We start from the raw sequence: 11,701 nt of genomic DNA, 5'->3' as shown, positions 1-11,701 counted from the left end.
CCTCAGGATTCAAAACTGAAATCAATCATTTACTGATCCAGAGTAAAGTATACATATATAGATATATACATGAATGGGTTTGCCAGTAATATTGATAAAATATTCTCATGAATCTTTTGTGAAGCAATGGAAAAACACTGAAAAGGCTTATATTCACTGTCTGGAGAAATGAGATCCAACCACAAGCGTATAAGCAAAGTAGACACACAAGTAGGGCAATAATGGCATTTTGATTGCTTTTGCTAATAAACTTTTCCATTTCCTTAAAACAAAAAAATTGCTAGTTCATTTTAATGTGGCATTTCTTATGCTTACAAAGTATTACGTGCTTTTTAGAAGAAAAAATTCCTTAAAATATAGATATGTGCAATGTACCACTTTCTTTCATGCTTGCTATTTCTAAAACCCAAAGAGAGAGTAGACTCGCTGAAATGAAAGTTGCATTCCAATACGTTCTTATAGGAATTAGACATATAACAAATATATAGCACTAACAATCAATAAATGTGCTATATAGTATATAAATACTAACACTAATACAAGTATTGGTCTTATTTTACATAGTACTGCCTTTTGCTCAGTTTTCTTCTAAATGATTTCAGTTGTACTTACTGTTTTAGGTCCCTGATTAGAAATACCCACAGTATAATAAAGTAATAAGCACAAAAAGTAATTGAATTTTGAAATAACTAAAATTAATGGTTATCAATGTGAAATTACATTATTATTTCTTTCTTTTTGCTATAAAAGCTGCATGCAGAATGTAGTGAAGAACTTACATTAACACCTAAATTTTTCCTAATCTTTAGAATTCTACCAGTATAGTTCTGAAATCTATTGCTATAATTGGACCTACTGATTGACCACCCAACCTCCAGGGTTCAAATGCAGCAGTTCTTAGCTGGGACTGAAATGTGTGTGTGTGTGTGTGTGTGTGTGTGTGTGTATGTGTGTGTGTGTGTATATATATGTGTGTGTGCACGCGTGCATGCACGTGCACTTTAATAGTATTTGAAGTGGAATCTGGAAATTCCATTCCCTCGCTGAATCTTTCCTCACTGACTCCACCTAAAAGTGAGCTCTCACTCACCTGGACTCCTTTTACTCCTTGGTTCTTTCACTTTTATAGTATTAATAATGGAAGTAATTGTATCATATTTTTTTCTGAGCATATTGCATGTGAGTTTCCAGATTACATAGTATCTGGAAACAGACTATCTGCTTCAAATACTATCTATCACAGGAGATAAATGAGGGCAGCCAGTTTAGGGAGCAACTGCCTTAGTCCATATCAATGTTTCTCAACTTGTATTCCGTTCATTACAGGTTGTATGAGAAAAGTATTTATTTAGTGTAGACTTTCCCAAAAGTATCAGACCACAGGACCTCTCGGGTATGTAAAGTTCTCAGCTACTCAGAATTTATTTTCAACACCAAAACTCATTGTTAAATGTAGATCCAGTCCATGGTTCCTGAATGCTAAAAATGTTCCATACATCAAAAAAAGTATTTCCACTTAGTATATAGTCTAGTTGTTAAGAGCATAGTATCTGGAAACAGACTGGTTCAAATACTAACTAGCTCTGTCATTTGCTAGCTGTATGACCTCTAGCAAGGTACCTAATGTCTCTTTTTTTAGTTTTATCTTATTAAAATTAGGATAACAAATATAACACCATCCTAGAATTTGTATGAGGTTTGAATGAATTAATATATAAAATACATTATATATTAATGTTAATATATAACATTATATTTTCATATATTAACATTAATACATACTAATTCGGAACACTGCCTTGCACATTGCCTGCACTGTATAAGCATTTGCTCTTACTGTAACTACTAGTAGTACTAATAGTAGGGCATTACTGCTATCATTTAAGGACATTGAACACAATTATAATTTTGTTCTATTAATGGTAATATATTGTGAGTACATTAATCTCTCCCCTCTGAAAACGTGTTTCAAAATAAATTAAAAATATTTTGTATTATTAATTCCTTGCAAATGTTTATTGCACACCCCCCACATACAATATGCTCAGAAAAAAAATATGATACAATTTCATCTATAATCAACACAGTAAAAGTGAAAGAACCAAGGAGTAAAAGGAGTACAGAGGAGTGAGAGCTCACTTTTAGGTGGAGTGAGTGAGGAAGGCTTCAGAGAGGGAATGGAATTGCAGCCAGATCTTGAAAAATGTTTTCAATTGCAATAGTAAAGAGGCGAAAAATTGACAAGGTAAGGAAAAGTGGTGGTGGCTGTGCATTTTAGAATGCAGGAATGACACAAACATGCAGGTGGCGAAAGCTACATTTTGTGTAGGAAGAGCAGTTCAGGTGTGGAGAGTAGTGAAGGTATGAAATTTTACTCTAGTCAAAGTCTCAAGGTTCTAGATTTCAAAATTAGTAAAAAGAATTGTGCCAATATTTTTTCCCCTAGTCTTGCTGATCTATGATTAATTTTTAAAAATTTTACAAAAAAAATCAAACATTTTTAACAGTAAGACAAAAATAAAATGGCCAATGCTGAAAAAGGAATTACTAATTTTATTTATACTCTGCATTTATAAATGACTTCTCCTAATGTTTAGTTAATATGAGGTGAACTTACCCATGATTGCCTGGGATCATATGAATAAACATTGGAGAACTAAAATTACATTTACTAGCAATATACAGCTTTAAAGACTAAGCTGGACTGTGACAAACAGTTTTTAAAAAGTCCAGAAAGGAAATGGGTAAGGTATTTTGACCAAGAATAGCCCCGCTCTTTGATTGAGCTTTATAGGAATTCTCACAGGATAGAAAAAATGAACTCTCTTGAAGATACCTTCCCAGAAAGTCTACTCTAAAATGCGGTGTGAAGAAATATTACTGATATAGTCACAGTGACTACTTAGATGGTATCAGGAAAAAGCCAACCTAGAATGTAACCAGTGAAAACAAAATGCTCTACTGTGGGGAATTGATATATTTTACAAATTCCTGGTGAAATGAGAAAGACAATAATTGAATGACAAGAGGAAAGAGAAGAGACATGGGCATCTCAAGGCTGAGCAAAGAGAAAGTTGGAGAATATGAATGTGCCAGACTGTCATTCAACACTATTGAGCAGAGAAAGTTCCAGGGCTGGAGGGAACCTGTCAGCGCTGCTTTCTCTGGGTGATGGCAGGACATAGAGCTCTAGGTGGAATGCTGGCCGGATTCCAGTCCCTCTGCTGAGCATGCTTACGCAGGGCACAACCTGCACAAATGCACATGGTGGCAATGACAGGGTTACAGTAGTATTTAGTAACCTTCATAGGAATAATCTCAAGAAACAAGGTTATTTCACCACACTACCAAAGCTCACTGATAATATGCCTGAAGACCTGTGTGCATTCTGACCATACATTTTTGCTCAGCAAACCTCTAGTCTTAATATTTCCCAAGAAACAGGGTAACTGTGAGCTTCTCAGGCATATGCAACAGTAAACGTTACAAAATGGGCAATCTGGCCAGGAAAATAATAATAAAGTATGGGTATGTGGTAGGCAGAATAATGCCCCCCTAATATCCACATCCTAAGAAAAGTACAACCTTATTTATTTATTTATTTATTTATTTATTTATTTATTTTTTGTGAATATATACTTTTTATTTAGTCATTTTTGTTTACAATTGAAACTCTGGGAATTCAAAATGAACAAAATTAACATCCTTGCCCGTAAGCTTCTTATAGACACCAGAAAAAGTTTCAACCTTGTGTTCCACATTGTTCTGCTGTGCTTTGTCCAAATGAACCTTTATAAGCCGGCTGCCATCTAGTTTGACGCGGATTCTCTTGCCCACAATTTCGCTTGGGAAGACCAAGTCCTCAAGGATGGCATCGTGCACAGCTGTCAGAGTACGGCTCCTGAGACGCTTTTGCTTATTTTTTGTACGGCTTTTTCGAGTTGGCTTAGGCAGAATTCTCCTCTGAGCGATAAAGACGACATGCTTCCCACTGAACTTTTTCTCCAATTCGCGTACTAGCCGGACTTGGATTTTCTGGAAAGATTTCAGTTGAGGAACGGGAACAAAGATTATGATAGCTTTCCGACCACCACCAACTTCAATTTCTTTGGCTGCCGTAATATTCAGCTCCCTGAGCTGAGCCTTGAGGTCCGAGTTCATCTCCAGTTCCAGAAGAGCCTGGGAGATGCCGGACTCGAACTCGTCCGGCTTCTCGCCATTGGGCTTCACGATCTTGGCGCTCGAAGTGAACATGGCTTTCTCCTGGAAGAACTTGCAGAGCGCCGGCTTAGGAAGAGACCCAAATATCGCGAGAGCACGTCAAAATCCGGCGGCCGATGGGCCAACCACATTTATTAAATGTAGGGTGCGGTGGGCCCGGGAGAGGGAGGAAAGCGCATTCTGGAATGAGTTCTCAAACTGACTCTCAGAACTGGTGTCCAGTGACACAGAAACCGCCTTCCCAAATGGCAGAGCCTTTCCTTCCCTGCGGATAGTGGCAGAGGGAGTGGCGGCCACTGAAGCCACTGAGGATATGGGAATACCCTGCCTTAAAAGGCAAAGGGACTTTGTACGTGTAATTAAGGTTAAAGACCTCAAAATAGAGAGAAATCCTTGTTATTTGGTTGGGCCCAATCTACACCCATGAGCCCTTAAACCGCAGAACATTTTCTGGCTGGAGTCAGAGATAGCGTGGAAGAGGAAGCAGAAGATAGATGTGGAAGAAAGGGAAGTCCTGAGATGCAGGGGCCATGTGTGAGGACTAGAGAGAGGCCTCTTAAAGCTGTAGGTGGCCCCTAGCTGTCAGCCAGCAAGGGAACGCAGACCTGAGTCCTACAACAGTAAAGAAGGGGATTCTATCAACAACCTGGATGAGCTTGGATGCGGTTCTTCCTAGAGCCCATAGGCTTCAGCCTATGAGACCTGAAGCAGAGAAACCTGTGACCCAACCCAAACTTCTAACTGCAGTCTATGAGACAACAAACTTGGGCTATTTTATGCCACAAATTTGTGATAATTTGTTACAGCATCAATAGGAAACTAAGACAGGCACATGTTAACAATGAAAATGGCTGCTTGAGGTAGACAAGTTACAGTCATAGGCAAAGTGTTTTTAAACTTCAAAATCACTGTGCTAAAGCCATGTGCTATTTAACTAACTTTACAGAGGAGCCTGTAAGTGCACCTTTGGTTTTAACCTTCCTGGAAAGTTCCTTAATCCAATGGGATCTGATTTCATTTCATGCTCGGCACTTGCATTGTACCTACTCTTGACTTCAACCAGGCTGTTGACCTTGACTTGTCTCCATGACCCAGTATGCTTTGTTGCTTATTCATTCAAAACTACTATTATGTGTTAGCTGAACCTGGCTTGATTTAGCCTTTTATTCCAGTCAGCTGGATCCCCACTGAGGTAATCATTTTGGCACATTATCCAATAGCTGGCTCCCTGCTAATTTCCTTTTGTGAGTTGAGTAGACATCACTGAAATTTGACTATCCCTGGGTGAATGGATGCCACTGAGTTTCTGAACAAGCAATTGAGATCTCAGTGGTGAAGCTGAGTTTCCAGGTGCTCTTCACCTTTGCAGTCACTTGGCCTCTTCTTTTACTATTTCTTGTCTTTTTGTTTTTAAATTTTTAAATTATTTTATGGGTTTTTTTTTTTTTTTTTTTTGAGACAGGGTCTTGCTCTGTCATCCAGCCTGGAGTGCACTGCCATGATCATAGCTCACTGTAACCTTGGACCCCTGGGCTCAAGCAATCCTCCCACTTTAGCCTCACGAATGGCTGAGACTACAGGTGCATGCCACAACACCTGGCTAATTCTTATTTATTTTTTGTGTATTTATTGTAGAGACAGGGTGTCACCATGTTGGTCTCAAACTGCGAGCCTCAAGTATTCCCCCCACTTTAGCCTCTCAAAGTGCTTGGACCTTAATCTTTCATACATTGCATAGTGTCATAGTTTCCAGCCTGCTTGGGACTCTTCCCATGCCCACTTTTCCTCTTACATTCCCCTATACATTAGTTATTCTACAAGAATTCATATGATTGAAGAAGGATTGCAGGTAAGATTGTAAGAATGAGAAAAGGGTAGTGGCAGAAAATGAAAAGTTTAAGAGAAGTTTTGAGCAAGCAAGCTGCATAATGAAACTTAAGAAAGTAATTTCAACCATGGAGGAAAGGACTCTAACCACAAAATTTAGAAAAATTCAAAAGCGATGGAGTTTTAATTATAGCTGTAGATTGCATCGTGGAAGTAGTGCCCCTTCTCTTCTTACTTTCTTTAAAATATGGTATGAGTGAGAGGTTAGTTATGTCTCTCTTTTTAATTTTTGTGTTCATACAAGTTATTGAATGCAGAAAGCAATGTGGCTTTAGACTTGATTCTAAGAGTTCTTCTTTTCCTTTTTTTGAAAAGATCATTTTCTTTTTAAAATTTTTCTATTATTTATTTATTTATTTATTTTTATTATACTTTAAGTTTTAGGGTACATGTGCTCGCAAGGACAAAAAAACCAAACACCGCATGTTCTCACTCATAGGTGGGAACTGAACAATGAGAACATGTGGACACAGGAAGGACAAGATCATTTTCTAGAATATATATGTAGTGCTTTAAAAGTTTTGCTAAGCAAATCTTCTTGCAGAGTACAAATAATGTTAAAGTAATATATACAGTGTTCGCAAAAGTATATGGAAGTAAATATTATTACTTCTCAGAATGAGAGTGGCTTCGCAAAACTGGACCACTATTCATGGATATTATCAGAATTTATTCTATAAAAAGTACTATAGGGGTCAGCTAGGTGACTCAAATCCTTTGCCCTCAAAGAATTTCAATGTATACTTTAAGAGCTATAATATCTTACAAAGCCCTAAAAATTCTTGCCCTCCAAGCTTAATCTATCACTTGCGCTGTTATTAGGGGAGCTGAAGCTAGAACTTGAGGGTGGGAATGAGGGAGGCCAATGTCTGTTATTCCTATAGTCATAGTGCTGCCTTATGTCCTTTCCCCAGGCTCTTGGATAATTAATAACTGCCTATGGGACTTATGCTTAAGATACCTGACTGCAGAGAATATTAATTCACTGTAACAGAGAAAAACTCAGGTGAAAAGATTTGTGTGTGTAATTTCTCCTAGAGCAAGGACCTTTCCTGAGTATAGTATACCTTTTGTAAGCATTTGAACTGAGTTGTGCAATCAATATATTTTTAATGTAGAAACTTTTTATTTTATAACTGATAATTTATTTATTTTTTTTTATTACAGGTTCTGGGGGTACATGTGTAGGTTTGTTATATGGATATATTGTGTAATAATGGGGTTTGGACCTCTAGTAAACCCATACCCCAAGTAGTGAACATTGTACTCAATAGGTAGTTTTTCAACCCTTACCCCATTTCTCCTTCCCCTCTTTTGGAGTTCTCAGTGTCCATTGTTTCCATCTTTATGTCCATGTGTACTGACTGTTTAGCTCCCACTTATAAGTGAGAACATGTAGTATTTGATTTTCTGTTTCTGTGTTATTTCACTTAGGATAATGGCTTCCAGCTTTGTTCATGCTGCTGCTTAAAGGACATAATTTATTCTTTTTTACAGCTGTGTAGTATTTCGCAGTGTATATTAACCACATTTTCTTTATCCAATCCACTGTTGATGGACATTTAGGTTGATTCCATGACTTTGCTATTGTGAACAGTGATTTAATAAACATATGAGTACAAGTGGTTTTGTTTGTTTGTTTGTTTTGATAAAACTATCTCTTTCCATTTTGGTAGATACCCAGTAGTGAGATTGCTGGGTGGAATGGTAGTTCTATTTTTAGTACTCTAACGAATCTCCATACTGTTTTCCATAGGGGTTGAACTAATTTACAATCCTACCAACAGAGTATAAGCACTTCCTTTTCTCCACATCCTCATCAGCATCTGTTGTTGTTGTTTTTTGGTTTTTTTTTTTTGACTTTTTAATAACAGCCTGGCTGAGGTGTGAGATGGTATCTCATTGTAGTTTTGATTTGCATTTCTCTGATGATTAGTGATGGTGAGCATTTTTTCACATTTGTTGGCTATGTGTGTCTTCTTTTGAAAAGTGTCTGTTCATCTCCTTTGCCCACGGTTTAATGGTTTTTTTATTTGTTGAGTTAAATTCCTTATAAATTCTGGATATTAGTCCTTTGTTGAATGCATATTGCAAATATTCTTTCCCATTCTATATGTTATCTGTTTACTCTGTTGATTTTTAAAACATTTTTGCTGTGTAGAAGCTTTTTAGTTTAATTAAGTTCCATTTGTCTATTTTTGTTTTTGTTGCATTTGCTTTTAAGGTCTTAGTCATAAATTCTATGCCTAAGCCAATGTCTAGAAGAGTTTTTTGTAGGTTTTCTTTTTAGGAATTTTATAGCTTCAGTATTACATTGAAGCCTTTAATCCATCTTGAGTTAATTTTTGTATATGGTAAGAAGTAGTGGTCCAGTTTCATTCTTCTCCCTATGAATAGCCAGTTTTCCCAGCATCATTTATGGAATAAAGTGTTCTTTTCCCATGGTTTACTTTTGTCAACTTTGTTTAACTTCGTTGTAGGTGTGTGGCTTTACTTCTGGGTTCTCTATTCTTTTCCATTGATTTGTCTACTTTTGTATCAGTATCATGGTGTTTTGGTTACTAAAGCCTTATAGTATTGTTTGAAGTGAGATAATGTGTTGCCTAAAGCTTTGTTATTTTTGCTTAGGATTGCTTTGACTATCCAGGCCCTTTTTTGGTTCTAAATGAGTTTTGGGATTGTTTGTTCAATCTGGTGAAAAAATGAGACTGGGAATTTGATAGGAATTACATGGAATCTATAGATTGCTTTGGGCAGTATGGTCATTTTCATGATACTTATTCTTTCAATCCATGAGCATGAAATGTTTTTCCATTTGTTTGTTGCACTTGTGATTTCTTTCATCAGTGTTTTTTAGTTCTCCTTGTAGAGATCATTTACTTCCTTGGTTAAATGTATTCCTAGGCATTTTACCTTTTTGTGGCCATTGTAAATGAAATAGAGTTCTTGATTGGGTTATCAGTGGAATATTACCAGTGTTTGGAAATGCTACTGATGTTTGTACATTGATTTTATGTACTGAAACTTTATTGAAGTCTTGTATCAGATCTAGGAGTCTTTTGGATAAATTTTTAGGGTTTTCTAGGTATAGAATCATGTCATGGGCAAACAGATGATTTGACTTCCTTTTCTCCTATTTGGATGACTTTTATTTCTATTGGCTAATTACTGTAGTTTTGACTTCCAGTACTATGATAAATGGAAGTGGTGAGTGGACATCCTTGTCTTGTTCTAATTATCAGGGGAATGCTTTCAATTTTTGCCCATCATTATGATGTTGGCTGTGGTTTTGCCATACATGACTCTTACTATTTTTAGGCATGTTCTTCCAATGACTAGTTTGTTGAAGGTTTTTATCATGAAGAAATGTTGCATTTTATTGAATGATTTTTCTGCATCTATTGAGATAAGCATATGGTTTTCTTTTTAGTTTGTTTATGTGCTGAATCACATTTATTGATTTGCATGTGTTGATCCTCGCATCCCAGGAATAAAACCCAATTGTTCATGATGAATTATCTTTTAATATTTTTATATATTTTTTGTGACTATATTCATCAAGGATATTGGCCTGCAGTTTTCTTTCTTCTTCTTGTCTTTGCCATATTTTGGTATCAGGGTGATACAGGTTTTGTTGAGTGAATTAGGGAGGGACATGTTTTCCTAGATTTTCTGAATAATTTCAGTAAGATTGGTAGAATCTCTTCTTTGTATGTCTTGTAGAATTCAGCTGTGAATCAGTCTGGCCCTGGGTTTTTTTGTTTGGTAGATTTTTTATTACTAATTCAATTTCATTACTCATTATCAGTCTGTTCAGGATTTTCATTTCTTCCTGGCTCACTCTGGAAAGGTTGTATGTTTCCAGGAATTTATCCATTTCCTCTAGTTTTCTAGTTTGTGTGCATAGAGATGTTCATAGCAGTCCGTGAGAATCTTTCATACTTCTGTGGTACCAGTTGTAATGCCACTTTTGTCATTTCTGATTGTGCTTATTTGAATTGCCTCTCTTTTTTCTTGGTTAATCTAGCTAGTGGTCTATCAGTTTTGTTTATTCTTTCAAAAAAGCAACTTAAAAAAAAATAGAGATGGGGTTTCACCATGTTGCCCAGGCTGGTGTTGAACTCCTGGGCTGAAGTGATCTTTCAACCTCGGCCTCCCAAAGTCCTGGGATTACAGGTATGAACTATTGCACCTGGACACAAACAACCAACTTTTCATTTTGCTGATTATTTTTACAATAATTTGTTATTATCCAAATAAATTATTGATATAATAATCAATAATTTGATTGTATAATCAACAAAATGAAAAGTTGTATGGGTCTTTTTGGTCTCAGTGTCATTTAGTTCTGCTGTGATCTTTGTCATTTCTTTCCTTCTGCTAGCTTTGGGTTTGGTTTGGGTTTTTCCAGTTCTTTTAGGTGAGACATTAGGCTGTAGATTTGGGAGCTTTCTATCTTTTTTTTCCAAATAATTTATTTGATTTCTGCCTTAATTTCACTGTTTACCCAAAAGTCACTCAGGAGCAAGTTGTTTAGTTTCCATGTGCTTATGTGGTTTGAGGAGTTCCTTTTGGTATTGATTTCTAATTTTACTTCACTGTGGTCTGAGGAGATGATTGGTATGATTTTGGTTATTTTGATTATATTGAGACTTGTTTCATGACTAAGTATGTGATCAATTTTAGATAATCTTCCACACGTAGATGAGAAAAAGTGTATATTCTGTGGTTGTTGGGTGAAGTATTCTGTAAATGTATATTAGGTTCAATTGAAGTCCGGAAATTTTTTGTTAGTTTTCTCCCTCAATTATTTGTCTAGTTCTTTCAGTGGAGTGTTGAAGTCCCCCACTATCAAATGGCTGTCTATCCCTTTTGTTAGGTCTAGTGGTATTTATGAGTCTGGGTTCTCTAATTTTTATCATTATATAATAGCCTTCTTTGTCTTTTTTTTTTTTTTCCTGAGATGGAGTCTCACTCTGTTGTCCAGGCTGGAGTGCAATGGTGCGATCTCGGCTCACTGCAACATCTGCCTCCCGGGTTCAAGCTATTCTCCTGCATCAGCCTCCAAAGTAGCTGGGATTACAGGCACCTGCCACCACGCCAGGCTAATTTTTGTATTTTTAGTAGAGATGGGTTTTCACCATGTTGGCCAGGCTGGTCTCAAACTCTTGACCTCAGGTGATCTGCCCACCTCAGCCTCCCTCCCAAAGCGCTGGGATTACAGGTGTGAGCCAGTGGGCCTGGCTTCTTTGCCTTTTTTTTTTTTTTTAACTATCAATAGTTTAAAGACTGTTTTATCTGATACAAGAATAGTTACCCCTGCTGTATTATGTTTTCTATTGCATAATAGATCTTTCTTCATCCCTCTGCTTTGAGCCTGTGGGTGTAATTAGGCATCAGATGAGTCTTCGAAGGCATCAGAAAGTTGGGTCTTACTTTTTTTTAGTCAATTTGCCACTCTGTGTCTTCTAAGTGAAGTATTTAGGGTATATTCAAGGTTAATATTATTAGTATGTGAGGTTTTGTTCCCATCTTAGTGTCATTAGCGAGTTGCTTTCTAGTCTCAATTGTCTAATTACTTCATAGATTCTGT

At 36.7% G+C, this 11,701-nt stretch overlaps 1 protein-coding gene across 1 annotated transcript; it reads right to left on the bottom strand.

The window, feature by feature from the left end:
• Positions 1-3,623: 3,623 nt before the first annotated feature.
• LOC100456559 (small ribosomal subunit protein eS7-like) lies at positions 3,624-4,336 on the bottom strand. Its single transcript, XM_054537703.2, has one exon. It carries the CDS (start codon positions 4,252-4,254, stop codon positions 3,661-3,663), a length of 594 nt encoding a protein of 197 aa, XP_054393678.1. The 5' UTR covers positions 4,255-4,336; the 3' UTR covers positions 3,624-3,660.
• Positions 4,337-11,701: the final 7,365 nt, after the last annotated feature.

Source organism: Pongo abelii, chromosome 17, assembly GCF_028885655.2.
Source record: "Pongo abelii isolate AG06213 chromosome 17, NHGRI_mPonAbe1-v2.0_pri, whole genome shotgun sequence".
In the NCBI taxonomy this organism is placed as follows: domain Eukaryota; kingdom Metazoa; phylum Chordata; class Mammalia; order Primates; family Hominidae; genus Pongo; species Pongo abelii.
The sequence above is the reverse complement of the archived record's forward strand: the minus strand, read 5'-3'. Positions and strand labels throughout refer to the sequence as shown.